Below are 14622 nucleotides of genomic sequence, written 5' to 3' on the forward strand. Positions count from 1 at the left end.
CTCGGGTTTCATTTCCACGGCGCTGGGTCAGATTACGGGAGATCTTAGCTTAATAATACTGGATGTGTGGAGAGACAGGACAGGCCTCATTATCAGGTGGCTCGAGTATTCGGTACCAAAGGAATGTAAGGCTAGTGCTTATGCCCTGTCTTTATCCTCTCCGAGCGGTCAAATGTCCCAATGGGGAACAAACACATCTCACTACGGAAGAATTTGATCAGGCACGGATGTACTCCTTTTCATCCTAGTGGATGGAGAGGAGGATGAATTTCCCTGTCATTGTCAGGCGAAGACCGACTTTTGGTATATAAGCAACGACCTGATGATTAATTAGACTATTTCCAATGCAAAAAGGACTGTCTGCATTAACTGAATTTGGGCGGTATACTACACTACACATGGCTGCCGAAAGCATTTACGAGATATTGTTTTCTGCCATAACCCTCCAAGTTGTTCCAAACACCATGCTCTTGCTCGGCACTTAATACGAAGTATTGCGGTCTCTGATATGGCAATCGATTCGACACAAGGATTAATTCGAAGCAAGCTTCCGCAGAATGGTTCCCCAAGACACATGATTACTAGTTGCGTGGCTGTTTCCAATCCGGCAGTTCCGTATCAAAGGCCATACCTATGTGCGTCTTTCTGTTAAGTCTGTTTTGCTGTTCTGAACCAAATCCTTCATTCTTCCTCGCCGCATAGCTCACCGAGCTGCATGCTGCATTCCGTGCCGTGGTAATGGGTAGGCTTTATAAAGCCGAAAACGAAAGATCTACCGCCAATGGACTCATAATGAGTCGGAGATTGATGCCGTGCTATCAGTCAAGTGAAAATAACAGCCAAAACCATCAATCTATCTCGGATTTTTGTCATGGTAAGAATAAGCTAATTGGCTTGATGGGAAAGAGATATCTGAAGAAGTAATTTAGCAAGCTTGGTTGTCAATCCCTTAAAACGAACTAGTTTGATCGACTTCTGCCAAATATCTCTTCTTTCAGACATGACTATCCTCTTCATCGCTGTGATCAGGTCTCTATGTATAGAGTCGCATAGCACCAAAGAAATGTTTTTACAGTATGTCAAGGCTTCATTTTCATGGCAAAGGACATGGAGAGCTAATAGCAGAATGGAAAGGGAACAGAGAAATGAGGAAGTGGTGTTGGCAGAACGAAGAAGAGAAACGTCATCTTGGATATTATTGCTATGGAGCCTGGGAAGAGTGAAAATATTATTCATGCAAGCCGAAAAGTTCAACAGCTGCATGAGATGAAGATGAGGCCAGGATAATTCCTTATCGCTTTATCAAGCTGCATTAGCGGTGAGAAATGACAAAAAAAAAAACCGATTTTTAGAAAATTGTGACCCCGCCTCGCCCGCATCCACCTACACTACTACCTTCACCACCATACTTCTAGCTGACTGGCCCTACCCTACCTACATCACCAAATCAGCAGATAATTTCCCACCACTTCTTCCTTCACAATAATATTGACCCAATCTCAATCTCTCAATCAGCAAATCAGACATCATGGCCAAAGACAAGGTGAGTTCCAGACAGAGCTGGGCAATCGATTGTGCGAGTTCGCTCGTGTTGAGTCAGAGCTCTAGCTGATAGGGAATCCAGGTCTGTCTCGCATACTCGGGTGGTCTCGACACATCCTGTATCCTTCAGTGGTTGATTGAAGCTGGATATGATGGTATGTACCTCTTTCGCACATCATCCCCAAGTTTTGAGAGCTAATTGATTTCTAGTTGTCTGCTATATGGCCGATGTCGGCCAAGAAGGTACGCGAATCGACCCATTGACGAACCACGAAACATAGCTTCAGACTGACGTTGGAATAATATAGAGGACTTCGAGGCTGCCAAGGCAAAGGCATTGAAGATTGGTGCCGTCGCATGCTACATCGAAGACTTGAGGAAGGAGTTTATCGAGGAGCTCTGCTACCCCGCTGTTCAGTGCAACGCTATCTACGAGAATGTCTACCTCCTGGGTACCTCTCTGGCTCGCCCAGTCATTGCGAGATCTCAGATTGCTGTTGCCCAGAAGGAGGGCTGCTTTGCGGTATCTCACGGCTGCACTGGAAAGGGAAACGACCAAGTGCGTTTCGAGCTCGCATTCTATGCTCTGCAACCCAAGATTAAGGTCATTGCACCATGGAGAATGCCAGAATTCTACGAGCGTTTCCCTGGCCGTGATGCCCTTCTGGACTACGCCGCCGCAACTGGCATCCCAGTCAGCAGCACCAAGAGCAAGCCATGGTCCATGGACGAGAACTTGGCCCATTGCTCTTACGAGGCTGGTACGTTGCAACCGTCTGTCTCCGGGGGACAATGCTAAAATATAAACTTCCAGGCATTCTCGAAGACCCCGACACCACCCCACCAGCTGATATGTGGAAGCTCGTAAGCAACCCCACACAATACCCCCCATTTTTCGCGATCTGTTGTGGAGTGCAGATGCGATTCAGGTGTTATGCCACCCACTAGCACCCACGACAGACCTAGCGCCCACATATTCGAAAGAATAAAGCTGATGTAGCGTTGAACAGACCGTAGATCCATTGAACGCCCCAGATAAGCCAGAAGACTTCACCCTCTTCTTCGAGAAGGGACTTCCAGTTAAGTTGATCACGCAAGGCAAGACCGTCACCGGCTCCGTTGAGCTGTTCTTGGAGGTTAACGCTATCGCACGCCGACACGGTGTTGGACGTATCGATATCGTTGAGAACCGATTCAGTAAGTCCTTCCTTGCTCTGCTAATCGGTCTGAATACTCGCTGACGCAACGACAGTCGGTCTCAAATCCCGCGGATGCTACGAGACCCCAGGTCTCACCTGTCTCCGCAGCGCGCACATTGATCTCGAGGGTCTTGTCCTAGACCGTGAGGTCCGTGCTCTCCGTGATCAATTCTTGACCTTCAACTACGCCAAGATCTTGTACAGTAAGTTTGCCAATCTACCAATCTAGTAGAATGACTTTACTAACATTGGTCCTCAGACGGTCTCTACTTCTCCCCAGAGCGTGAGTTCCTTGAACAAAGCATCGTTGCCTCTCAGAAGGACGTCAACGGCCAAGTTCGATGCCGTGTCTACAAAGGATCTTTCTCCGCTCTCGGCCGTAGCTCAGAGACCTCGAAGCTCTATGATGCTTCCGAGAGCTCTATGGATGAGATTGGCGACTTTGCCCCTTCGGAGACCGGCGGATTCATTACCGTAAGTTATGCCCTCGCAGTATTATTTTTCGTTCGAACCCCCCTCTCCGATCTTGTGGAGGGAATACATTCAACTGTAGCTGTACTGACAATTCAAATAGGTCCAAGCGATCCGACTCAAGAAGTATGGCCAGGCTAAGGCTGACGCTGGTGAACGTCTATAGAAAGTAGACTAAAAATGGTCATGGTTAGATCTTCCGGAGTTCATGTCGGAGCATTTCAAGAAGACTTCAGTTACCAAAAGGGGACATTTTTGGAGGCGGCGTATCTAGTTATTGTCGGGGTTTTCTATAGAATGCAAAAAGTAATGAGCACTATGAAGGCTAGTCGTTATACCCTTATCTGCTATATGTTTAACGGCCGTCTCCACTCAAAGCCTCTGATTTGAGGCACCGATAAAGAGCCGCGTCTGTGCTCGTACGAAGTAGTAAGTAGTTACGTAGCGTAGTTAGTCTTGCTCGGTACGAAGTAAGCCTTCAATGGCCCCATAAAAAACAGGTGACGAATCGAATCCTACTGTACGAAGTACTGTACCTATAGGACAAGCATCCCTTGAATCTACTTCGTAATTTACTGATGGCTGATATCGGTATCACCGAAGACAGTTCCAATACTGTAATGTCCAAGTTGAGCTTCTCCTTCCAAATCTTCAACGAAATCTCCAACATCTCGTTAGTTAGACAAAAGTACTTTGTACTTCTAAATTTAGAAAGCCATAACGTGGATGTACGGAAACTATGGGTTTCACTGGTGGGGAAGGACGCGAAGCTTCTTTATGTGGCGTGGGATCCACTCACTCCGTACTGCACGTAAGCGAGAACCATCATTCTAACCCTTACCTTACTGTTAAAATAGGATAGGGGTACTGTATTAGAGTTAACCATCTGCTGCGATTTTCCTTCTTATTTTAGATAGCGTATTATTTACCGTATAGGCGTAGGCCATTCGCCTTTATCTTTCTAGGGAGGAGAACTGAAGATAAGACCGTCTGATATCTTGAATTATAAGGCAAAAGAATAAGTGGTTAGTGTGAAAAATCGACGCGTATCGGCCTTCTCGCTAAAGTGGGCCATGCGTGGCGTGGCCCCCTACCCTTTACCTGGATTCCAGTTTGGAAGTTGTATCATCATCGTAAGTATCGATTCTTTCTAAATGTTGCTCATTATCTCTGACGACAATGGCAATTCTGGTGTTGACCCCGTTGCGATGTTTTGAAGTCGTTTTCGCTCTCTTAATCATATACTCACTTTATTCTATGGATATATTTGCTGTGGCATCTGTAGCTGTGAGTTTATAACAAACCTTCGTTCCTGACCTCGAGAGAATCAAAGCTGATTATAGTTACGTACTATAGAAGAAGACTTTCTACGACGACGTGGCGAAACCCCAAAGCCATGGCGCAGGTACGGACAGCGGAATTGCTGTAGAAGCAGACCCTTCTCTACCTCAAGATACACCATCAATCTCGAGCGCTCCTCAAGCCGTCTCTAGTGCGGCGGTTGAAGTTCCAGTCACAACTCCTTCCGGAAGTTCCGCAAACTCTCACCTCGTCTCCGACACTCCTCTTATCCTATACGCCTACTCTGAATCAGATACAGCACGAGTCAACATGAAGTTCTTCATCCGGCACGGGCTACACGCCGCTGCCGACTTCGTCTTCATCTTAAACGGGGAGACTAATGTTTCAGCTATAATTCCAGAGGAGGGGAATATTCGGGTTGTGCAGAGAGAGAATAAGTGCTATGATATTGGGGCGTATGCGGAGGTGCTCACGCAGGATGATTTGTATAAGGGATATAAACGCTTCATTTTTCTTAACGCCAGTATCCGCGGTCCGTTTCTTCCACGTTGGGCTTGGGGATGTTGGAGTGATATATATTTGGGGAGACTTACAGACGAAGTCAAGGTAAGACCCATCTAGTCCGTTTCTTTCTTTCAAATCGAGTCGGGACACCACACTCGGAGGTCCAAAAATGATCACCATATCCCGTAGAAGATGCAGCTGCAGAAACAAAGAACGACAGGATCTAACATTGTGATTTTCATCTAGCTTGTTGGTATGACAGCAAACTGCGTACCAAGCTTCCACATCCAATCCATGATCTGGGCCACCGACATCCTCGGCCTATCAACGCTCCTCTTCCCCAGCGAAGCGACCCTAAACGAGTACGCGGTCAACCCGCCTAAACCCTTCAACGCAGCCAAAGCCTTACTCGAAGAGACCCAGCCGCAAAGACCCGGTATGAACTACTGCTTCCCCGACATGACGTCGGCCGTCACAGCGGAGATCGGGGCCTCCACGCTGATTAGGGCAGCGGGGTACAAGGTGGATGCCATGATGAGTGCGTATGGTGATATGGAGAGGTATGTGGAGATGTGTAAGGGGGAGGAGAAGAAAGAGAAGAAGAAGGGGGATGTGTTGTATGATAAAAAGTATTTCGGAACGAATGTGCATCCGTTTGAGACGCTGTTTATGAAGAGTAATCGGGATATTGATCCGGTGGGCTTGGCGAGACATTCGGAGTGGGTGGAATTTGGAGCGGGGTATAGCAGTTATGATTTTTGTAAGGTGCCGGAGAAACTATGAACTTCAAAAGTGCTTGGTGGAGTTGTACAAAGAGAGGTCTTTTGGAAATATCTTTCGGAAAAGACAGGCGTTTGGAAATCTGGTTTTAGTGTGTACATAACATGATACCAAGGGCATAGTAGAGAGGATAGCGAAGACACTGGCAGGCTTACAGACCTCTGTACAATAATCTTTTGTTCGTATTTTGCTTGGGTATAAACAAGACTAGAGATTGAACCTTGTTCTCTCCTTCTCCATATGCGCCTTCCATTGCCATTGAACAGCATCTTCACCTTCACTTCCTGCTCTGCCAATTCCTTTATCGACTCTCCTCAGCTTGAGCGTAAATCTTGGGCCTAGCTCCTGTAACCCAGCCCGGATCTCCTCGACACCCTCCACCTTCTTGCCATCAGGTCCAACGACACTCTTCTCCGTCTCTCGCTTGTCTCTGAACACATACCTGTGTCTTCTAACAAAGATATAATCTCGCTGGTTGTGTAACGTGACGACTTGTCTTCCCTGCAACTCTGGCTGGGGCGGGAAGAGATTGAGGAATAACTTGGCAGTCAACAGACCCAGTGGAGTCTTGAAGTTATTCAGTATCAGCTCTGGATAGTGGTTTGTGGGATTTCCGTGTCCCGGCAATTTCTTTCCTTCAACCCAATTGGCAATGGAGAAATGGCAGGTAGGTCCGGAGGGTAGGTGGACGATTGTTAGGCCTGTGGGCTTTTTGGAATCTTCTTTGAGAAGAATTACAGAGGTGTAGTTGCGATTTGTAGCGAACTTTGATATTTCTCGCAGGGAGAATTTATGTCCATATCTGTGGGAGGAGCGGGGTACGTAGGTGCTGTGTGGAAAGAGAGTGCAGAGGAGTTCGGCTTCATGATGGAGAGTCGTGTTAAGGGATGTCGTAAGGAGTATCTTGGGGATTGGAGGGGGTTCGTCGGAGAACAAGGTAGGGAATTTGAGAGCTAAAGAGTCGGGTGTAAGGTCGAGGTTGGTGCTGGTTGTAGATGGAGCATTGGAGGGGGCATTTGAGGATGCTCGTTGCCTCTGCCGGGATGATTTTGTGTTTCCTTCGTCGTCGTCGTCGTCGTCTTCTGATTCCGAATCCAGCATACTATCCACATCATCTTCTTCTACATCTTCCAAAGGTTCTTGCTCAGCAGCTTCTGCTGCCTCAATGCGCCTGCGCTTCAATTGCGCCACATCGACACTGACACCAAGTCCGTCATCATCCACCTCATCCCAAACACGCTTGGCATCGATCGTGTGTGGAATGTTCCTTGCCAGTCGTTCCCTCCTCAGTTCCGGATCTTTATCCTCTTCTCGTTTCCTCTTGAAGCGCTCATCTCGTCGAAGGCTGTCGCGGGCTTTCTTTTGCTTAACGTGTAAATCTTGTCTCTTGAATTTATTGCCTGTTTTGAAAGGCAATGAAGCCTTTGAAGACAAAGGTTTGACTCTTTTGGATCCCATGTTGCATTGAGTTGTTGTGTATTGGATGTGGGGTTGTTTAAACCTCGCGTGACTTTTTTTCCAAAAAATTCCTGGAGCTGGCTGGAGATCCTTGCCGGATCAATTTGTTTTTCCGTTTTTCCGTGGTTGAATTGGGTGCGTACGAAGCACGTCCCACCCAAGGCTGAAAAGGCGAGCGAAAGAGTCATCTTCAAAGCAACAAAAGAAAGGCACAACGCTGCCCCAAACCACTTTCAATTGAGTCACTCGGGCTTCAATTGGCTCCCCTTGTTGTGTATGCGCTACCTTCGCAGTTTCAGTCTTTCTACTTCTACTTCTACATTACAAAAACTTTTACCACGATTCGCAGGTCGACAATTTACTACAACAAGCCCGCACAATAAATACGTACCGCCGAATTTTAAGAACAAACAGGAGCCCATCATGGCAACAACTACTCTGAAGGGCCAGCCCTTTGACCGGCCAATTCTCGACTCCATGCTTAGGCGGCGCATGTTCTATACTCCCTCCTTTGAAATTTATGGTGGCACTGCCGGCCTTTACGATTACGGCGTAAGGATAACTGGCTCTTTGATTCCACCCTGCCCACTTCTCTTATATGTTTCGTCTCATGCACTCTTATTCCCTCATGAACTTTTTAAATTGGAAATATATTTGGAAATATAGGCTCCTTTATTCCCCAAACCGTCTTGAAAGAACAACTAACACCCCCCTTTATTTAGCCACCGGGCTGCGCTCTGCAAGCAAACATCGTCGATTTATGGCGCAAGCACTTCGTCTTGGAGGAGGATATGCTGGAGGTTGATTGCACATCTTTGACTCCTGCTGAGATCCTCAAAACGAGTGGCCACGTGGACAAGTTTGCCGACTGGATGTGCAAAGATCCAAAGAACGGCGAGATCATTAGAGCGGATCATTTCGTCGAGGAGGTCCTTGAGGCTAGGCTGAAGGGCGATAAGGAGGCTAGAGGTGTGGTTGTTGAGGAGAAAGAGGCAGACCCAAAGAAGAAGAAGAAGAAGGGCAAGGCTGCAGAGGCACTCAAGCTGGATGATGCTGTGGTGAAGGAGTACGAGGAAATATTGGCAAAGGTAGGGTTATATTCAGAGATGTTAAGCGACACACAACTGACAATTGTAGATTGACAACTACAATGGTGAGGAGCTGGGTCAACTCATTAAGAAATTTGAGCTCAAGAACCCCACCACGGGTGTTGAGCCTCTTCCTCCTGTAGCATTCAACCTGATGTTCCAGACTAGCATTGGTCCGAGCAGCAAGGCCCTTGGTTACCTTCGACCGGAGACTGCACAAGGCCAATTTCTCAATTTTGCAAAGCTTCTTGAGTTCAATCAGCAACAAATGCCCTTCGCCTCTGCCTCCATTGGCAAGTCTTTCAGGAACGAGATTTCGCCCCGCGCTGGTCTTTTGCGTGTCCGCGAATTTTTAATGGCGGAGATTGAGCACTATGTGGACCCCGAGGGTGGTAAGAAACACTCGCGCTTCCACGAAGTACAGGACGTTGAGCTTGTTCTTTTGAATCGTCACACTCAACTGGCCGGTCAAACAAACGTCGAAAAGGTTGCAATTGGCAAGGCTGTGGCTGATGGCATTGTCGACAACGAGACTCTTGGCTACTTTTTAGCCCGTATCCAATTGTTCTTGAAAAAGATTGGTGTGGACCAGTCGAAGATCAGATTCAGACAGCACATGGCGAATGAGATGGCACATTATGCTGCTGACTGCTGGGATGCTGAACTGCAAACCAGCTATGGCTGGATTGAGTGTGTTGGCTGCGCAGACAGAAGCGCCTACGATCTGACAGTGCACGCGCAGAAGACTGGTGCACCCTTAATGGTCCGCCAAAAACTAGAGACGCCTATCAGTATTACAGAATGGGTAGCTGAGCTGAACAAAAAGCTGTTCGGCCCGCAATTCAAAAAGGATGGCAAGGCGGTTGAAGCTGCTATTGAGGCATTATCGCAAGAACAGCGCGAGACCCTAGCCCCCATCCTAAGTCAGGACGGTAAGATTACTGTTGAGGTTGAAGGTGTTAGTAACGGCAAAGTTGAGGTTAGCAAAGACCTGCTTGTCATTGAGAAGCGAACTCGGGTTGAGAACACTCGCGAGTATACGCCAAATGTCATCGAGCCATCGTTCGGTATCGGTAGGATTCTTTACTGTCTTTTCGAGCACAATTACTGGACTCGAGCAAGTGATGGCGGTGATGAAGCACGCTGTGTAGGTTTCTACTATCCAACTTAAACGAATAATCACTAATATAACCAGGTACTCTCATTCCCTCCTACAATAGCACCTACGAAGGTTTTACTCGTTCCTCTGTCTAGCCATGAGAGCTTCAAGCCTCTTCTGAAGTACATGTCACTTAAGCTCCGCTCTTTGGGCGTTTCAAGTCGAATCGACGACTCTTCGGCGTCTATTGGCAAGCGATATAGTCGGAACGACGAGTTGGGTACACCCCTTGGTATCACTATTGACTTCCAGAGTGTGAACGACAAAACCTACACCCTCAGAGACCGAGATTCGACGAAACAGGTCCGAGCAGACGAGGAGACTATTCTTGCAGCTATCAAGTCATTAGTCGAGGGTGCGAAGGTCTGGGCGGATATCGAGAAAGAATTACCCGCATTTGAGGGTCAAGAGGCCGATCTTCCAGTCCGCTGAGGTATTGTATGCATGTTTTAAATGTGTCAGGATTTGAAGGATCTGTAGATCAGCCTAAAGGGTAGAACAGCGATTTGCAGATAGGTTTTGACTTCCCTTTTTATTGTTGACACCTCTGCTGGATTCCACGTGGATAAACAATTAGAGAAGTCTTTACTTGGTAATACCTAGCATCTAAATAAAGGAAGAAGTTCAGTATCGCACAAAATGCATGGATCTCGCACGATGACAACATGGAGCATTGTGAACGATTAGCCGTGCAACAAGAGCAACTCACATGATGTCCATGTGCAATCGAAAGTCATTGAACAAGAAACATTCAGGGGGTTATGCATTTCTGCGACAATTCCGCTCATTAGAAACATCGGAATGCTCCTACAGCTCTGTTTCAAAGTCTTCTGCATGAGTCAGTGACGTTTACAAAGTATCATCGGATATGTTTCTTTCCAGAAATCGAGTCTTCCATCGGCGCATGTCAGGCTGTGGGACTGGAATCCGAGTGGTGATCGTAGCAGTAAGAGGCCGATGAAGGATTCGTTGGTTCTAAGCCTCGGTGTACATGGAAAAATAGGGGTTGGTTCCTGAAACTGTGCTTGCTTGGACATGAAATTGCTGCCACGAATAGATGAGGGGAAGCCTAGAGGACAAAAGGGTTCTTTAGGTACCATAGTTGTTTCTCGCAAGGTAATCATAATAAGTTAGCCATCACGCATTGAAGATATACCCAAAACCAAAAACATCCCCTCGATATTCATCTTATCGAGTGCGTGCATGCTCCTGTTAGAGAAGGCCATTTGCCCCTCTTGCCCCATCATTTCCCCTGGAGTCTATATTGCCCGTGCCGGACCTTAGGCCTTTCTTGTCCTCCTTGTCTCTAGCGCTTGGGTGCTTCAGACAAGCGAGCCGATTCAACTGCAGGCGCCTCGACTCCGTGCAATCTTTCCAGCTCCTCGACACGACACGATCCATCAACACCACGATACTTTCCACGCCCGCCTCCACTACCGTACACGGGGCCGATGCAGTGCACAATCTCCTAGCCCGCCGAGAGTTTCCCCGACGACGTTGGACGCTGGACGCAGTGCGACTCAGGACCTGCGCCTTCGGTCGAGGCACGGCGAGAGAGAGGCCCCTCCCGCGACGGATCGAGCCTCACGATACAACAGACCATCTACCCATAACGAGCCTGAGGGCGACCTGTATGTCCTCAACATCCGCTATCTACCAATTGTGCATGCCGCCTTGCGCCAGAAGCTAATTGGGTCATCTTATGCAGGACGAGCAACGATTTCTTTTACGATACCCCGCCACGACCTTTACTCCTCGAGTCCCGAATACTAGGATCACGATTCTAGCATAATTTAGTACATCTATAAAAATGGCTTCACAAAACAGGTGCGTTCATTTGTCAGCTTTGCATTCACTTTGATATGTCTCAGCCAGTGGAAATGCGAGGGGTCTAGAGTGGGCCAGTATCGATATTGCATGTCCGGGCTGAAGTCACTTTTATTCAATGCCACCTGATACTCGGTCCACCAATAGTCATCTGCTTTTTGTTGTCGTTCAGTATTAATGGTGGCTAACAAGTACCTACAGCATCTACACTCCGGGCCAGTTCATGAACCCCGGACCCGCACCACGACCTCCTACTGATCGCCCCAAACTTAACCTCACTCCCTCTACAGCGAATCTTCCGGGCAATATGTCTCAGATGAGCATGGCCTCTCCCATATCAAGAAGCGGATCATCTACATACAACGGATCAACAGTGTCCCTGCCTGGAGGGGCAACCTCAACCTACTCAGGATCCACGGTTTCCCTACCTCTTATGAGACAACAGACCAATATGACCGGCCAAGGCGGGGTGGCTATTATCAAGGAAGGGTGGGCGACTGTCAAAGAAGGCAAAAACTTCATCAGCCCTTGGAAGCAGAAGTGGCTCATATTGCGAAAAGAGGCGCTCGATTTCCATAAGACTGAGGGCGGCAAACTGTCATATCAGATTATTTTGAAGGACGTATTAGGTGTTTCCCGCGTAGAGGCCGCTGGTACTATTTTCGAGATCAAGCGAGCCTTGAATGGCTCATCCAATAATCCAGGCGACGATGACGGATATTCACGGACTCTTCAGATCAAGGTCAAGGGCGACGAAGACTTGTACGAATGGATTGATTTCATATATGCGCGTTGTCCTGGCATGGGTGGTGTCAGCAACCCAACTAATTTCAACCACTCCGTGCATGTAGGCTTCGATCCTCAGACAGGTGAATTCGTTGGCCTTCCCCCAGAGTGGTCGAAGCTACTCAACTCGTCGGCCATCACGAAGGAGGATTATGAGCGCAACCCACAGGCGGTCTTCGAGGTATTGGAGTTCTACTCAGATATCACCAAGCGAAACCAAAACCCGGGCCAGTTCCCCAGCTTGACCCCGACCCCCCCAATTACTTCGGGTCAAAATAAGCAACTTGGTTACGGAATGAGTGGAACTAATGTTGCTCCACCACGGCCCGCTCCCGCACAGCGCAACAATAGCTATGGCACTCCCCAGCAACAATCTGTGAATGCGCCTCGGCGACCAACGCCACCTGAGACTCAACAGCAGCGTCAGCAAATGCAGCAAATGGCATCAAACTATGTTGATCCTCAAACACGTGACGACCAGCGTCAGAAGCAACTGGAGGCTCAGCGCCAGCGTGATCGAGAAATGGAGGAGCAGAATAGACGGGATATGGAAGCGTACAACGCATCTCTTCCAAAGACTCGTGTGCCATTGGCTAAACAGGAGATCGGTGGCGGATATGGCAGTGGCAGCTCTGCTTCTGAACGATACAACCCATCCCGGGCTGCACCCCCTGCACCAGGTACTCGCCAACCCCAGCAAGCACAAGCACAAGCACCGCAATCACTTCGGACGCAGAGACAAGCTCCGAGTGCCCCGACACCTAGTAGCCAGAACCGACCTCCATTGGGGAGCCAGCAAAATTCCTCTTCTCGTGATCCAAATGGCTCACCTGCGAGAGCCGAGCAAGGCGCACAGCGCGCTCAAGACCCCCGCTACCAAAATGGCAATACGCAGCAGACTCAAGCTCGTGCGCCTCCCAGTAATCAAAACCCTCCTCCGTCTCGCCTACCTGCGCCCGTTAATCAAGTCAAACCCCTCAATGTTGGTAATAAGCAGCAACCTGGAGCTGGTGCCAATGGTATTCAGCAGACGGACGCCGTGAAGGCTGCTGAAGCTGCCCTTACATCTAAGCCAGCAGTGACTGAGCGGAAGCAGGATGTTCGCATGTCTACGATGAGTGAAAATGAAGTAATGGTTAAATTGAAGGAGGCCGTGTCTAAGGACGATCCTAATATGTCTTACTCTAAGCAAAAGAAGATTGGGCAGGGTGCATCTGGTTCGGTGTATGTTGCAAAGGTCAAGGAAAATCCGTTGTCACCGGTCGCCCAGATGGTCATTAAACAGCAGGGTAGCAAAGCTCAAGTTGCTATTAAGCAGATGGACTTAGCGCACCAACCAAGGAAGGAGTTGATTGTCAACGAAATCATGGTCATGAAAGACAGCAAGCACAAAAACATTGTCAACTTCCTCGATGCTTTCTTGCGCAACAACTTCTCCGAATTGTGGGTTGTTATGGAGTATATGGAGGGAGGTGCTCTAACTGATGTCATTGACAACAACCCAACTATCACCGAGGACCAAATCGCCACTATCTGTCTTGAGGTAAGCTACTGAATGTCCAAGTAGAACATAAGCTGACCCAATCACAGACTTGCCAAGGTCTTGAACACTTGCATCAACAGAGCATTATCCATCGTGATATCAAGAGTGACAATGTCCTTCTTGATGCACGTGGCAATGTCAAAATCAGTGAGTAACCTCAATTCCTGCTCCTTGTATATATTACTAATATAGTTCAGCCGATTTTGGTTTCTGCGCCAAGCTTACGGAATCCAAGTCAAAGCGTGCTACCATGGTTGGCACACCGTACTGGATGGCTCCCGAGGTTGTCAAACAGAAAGAATACGGTCCCAAGGTCGACATCTGGTCATTGGGAATCATGGCGATCGAAATGATCGAATCTGAGCCACCATATCTCAACGAAGAACCACTGAAAGCGTTGTATCTCATTGCAACCAACGGTACACCACGCCTAAAGAAGCCAGAGAAACTTAGCAAGGAGCTCAAGGCATTCTTGTCGGTTTGTCTCTGTGTCGACATTCGAAGCAGAGCTTCGGCAGCAGAACTTCTTCAGCATGACTTCTTGAAGCACGGATGTACTCTATCCAGTTTAGCGGACCTGCTTGCTTTCCGAAAACAGGGAAAGTAAATGAGACAAGATACAATTTTAAGAGCTGCGAATGACGATATTGAAGTTTTGCTATAGCCTGGCAGCGGGAGAACGGAGAGACCCGATTTATAATTCTTTTCGCTCCTTACAGGCTAAAGGCATTATTTAAGGTGGTCATAAGATCTGATCAGCATGAATTCCCGGCGTTCAGGTTGGCTTGGCTATACTTTTATGCTACATAACAACGCATCTTTTGCATAATCGTTTGTTCCACAGACTTTGTCTCTGTGCCAAATAAATGAGGATATGGGATAATGAATTGAGGACGAAAATGGCGCCAGTAGGTAGAAGAATGGAAAGAATATAGAACAGAACTTCTCGCTTCTTATGATATT

The 14622-nt window shown here is 47.9% G+C and overlaps 5 protein-coding genes across 5 annotated transcripts; 4 read left to right on the forward strand and 1 right to left on the reverse strand.

The window, feature by feature from the left end:
• Positions 1 to 1528: 1528 nt before the first annotated feature.
• On the forward strand, positions 1529 to 3378 carry ARG1 (Argininosuccinate synthase; the record flags this gene model as incomplete). The annotated part of the gene is made up of 9 exons (XM_031147294.1): positions 1529 to 1543; positions 1625 to 1697; positions 1753 to 1785; positions 1851 to 2303; positions 2357 to 2406; positions 2553 to 2739; positions 2795 to 2944; positions 3001 to 3215; positions 3316 to 3378. The coding sequence occupies 9 exons, from the start codon at positions 1529 to 1531 to the stop codon at positions 3376 to 3378; spliced, it is 1239 nt and encodes a 412-aa protein (XP_031007420.1).
• Positions 3379 to 4285: 907 nt separating this feature from the next.
• On the forward strand, positions 4286 to 5801 carry LHYA1_G002318 (uncharacterized protein; the record flags this gene model as incomplete). The annotated part of the gene is made up of 3 exons (XM_031147295.1): positions 4286 to 4345; positions 4569 to 5120; positions 5265 to 5801. The coding sequence occupies 3 exons, from the start codon at positions 4286 to 4288 to the stop codon at positions 5799 to 5801; spliced, it is 1149 nt and encodes a 382-aa protein (XP_031007423.1).
• A 204-nt stretch (positions 5802 to 6005) lies between these two features.
• RPF1 (Ribosome production factor) lies at positions 6006 to 7256 on the reverse strand (the record flags this gene model as incomplete). The annotated part of the gene is made up of 1 exon (XM_031147296.1): positions 6006 to 7256. The coding sequence occupies one exon, from the start codon at positions 7254 to 7256 to the stop codon at positions 6006 to 6008; it is 1251 nt and encodes a 416-aa protein (XP_031007424.1).
• Positions 7257 to 7679: 423 nt separating this feature from the next.
• Positions 7680 to 9935, forward strand: GRS1 (Glycine--tRNA ligase, mitochondrial; the record flags this gene model as incomplete). Its single annotated transcript, XM_031147297.1, has 4 exons — positions 7680 to 7808; positions 7979 to 8344; positions 8394 to 9491; positions 9540 to 9935. The coding sequence occupies 4 exons, from the start codon at positions 7680 to 7682 to the stop codon at positions 9933 to 9935; spliced, it is 1989 nt and encodes a 662-aa protein (XP_031007391.1).
• A 1378-nt stretch (positions 9936 to 11313) lies between these two features.
• Positions 11314 to 14266, forward strand: CLA4 (Serine/threonine-protein kinase; the record flags this gene model as incomplete). The annotated part of the gene is made up of 4 exons (XM_031147298.1): positions 11314 to 11330; positions 11532 to 13659; positions 13707 to 13806; positions 13857 to 14266. 4 exons carry the CDS (start codon positions 11314 to 11316, stop codon positions 14264 to 14266), a joined length of 2655 nt encoding a protein of 884 aa, XP_031007390.1.
• Positions 14267 to 14622: the final 356 nt, after the last annotated feature.

This window comes from Lachnellula hyalina (genome assembly GCF_007821495.1).
Source record: "Lachnellula hyalina strain CBS 185.66 chromosome Unknown contig00028, whole genome shotgun sequence".
Lineage (NCBI taxonomy): Eukaryota > Fungi > Ascomycota > Leotiomycetes > Helotiales > Lachnaceae > Lachnellula > Lachnellula hyalina.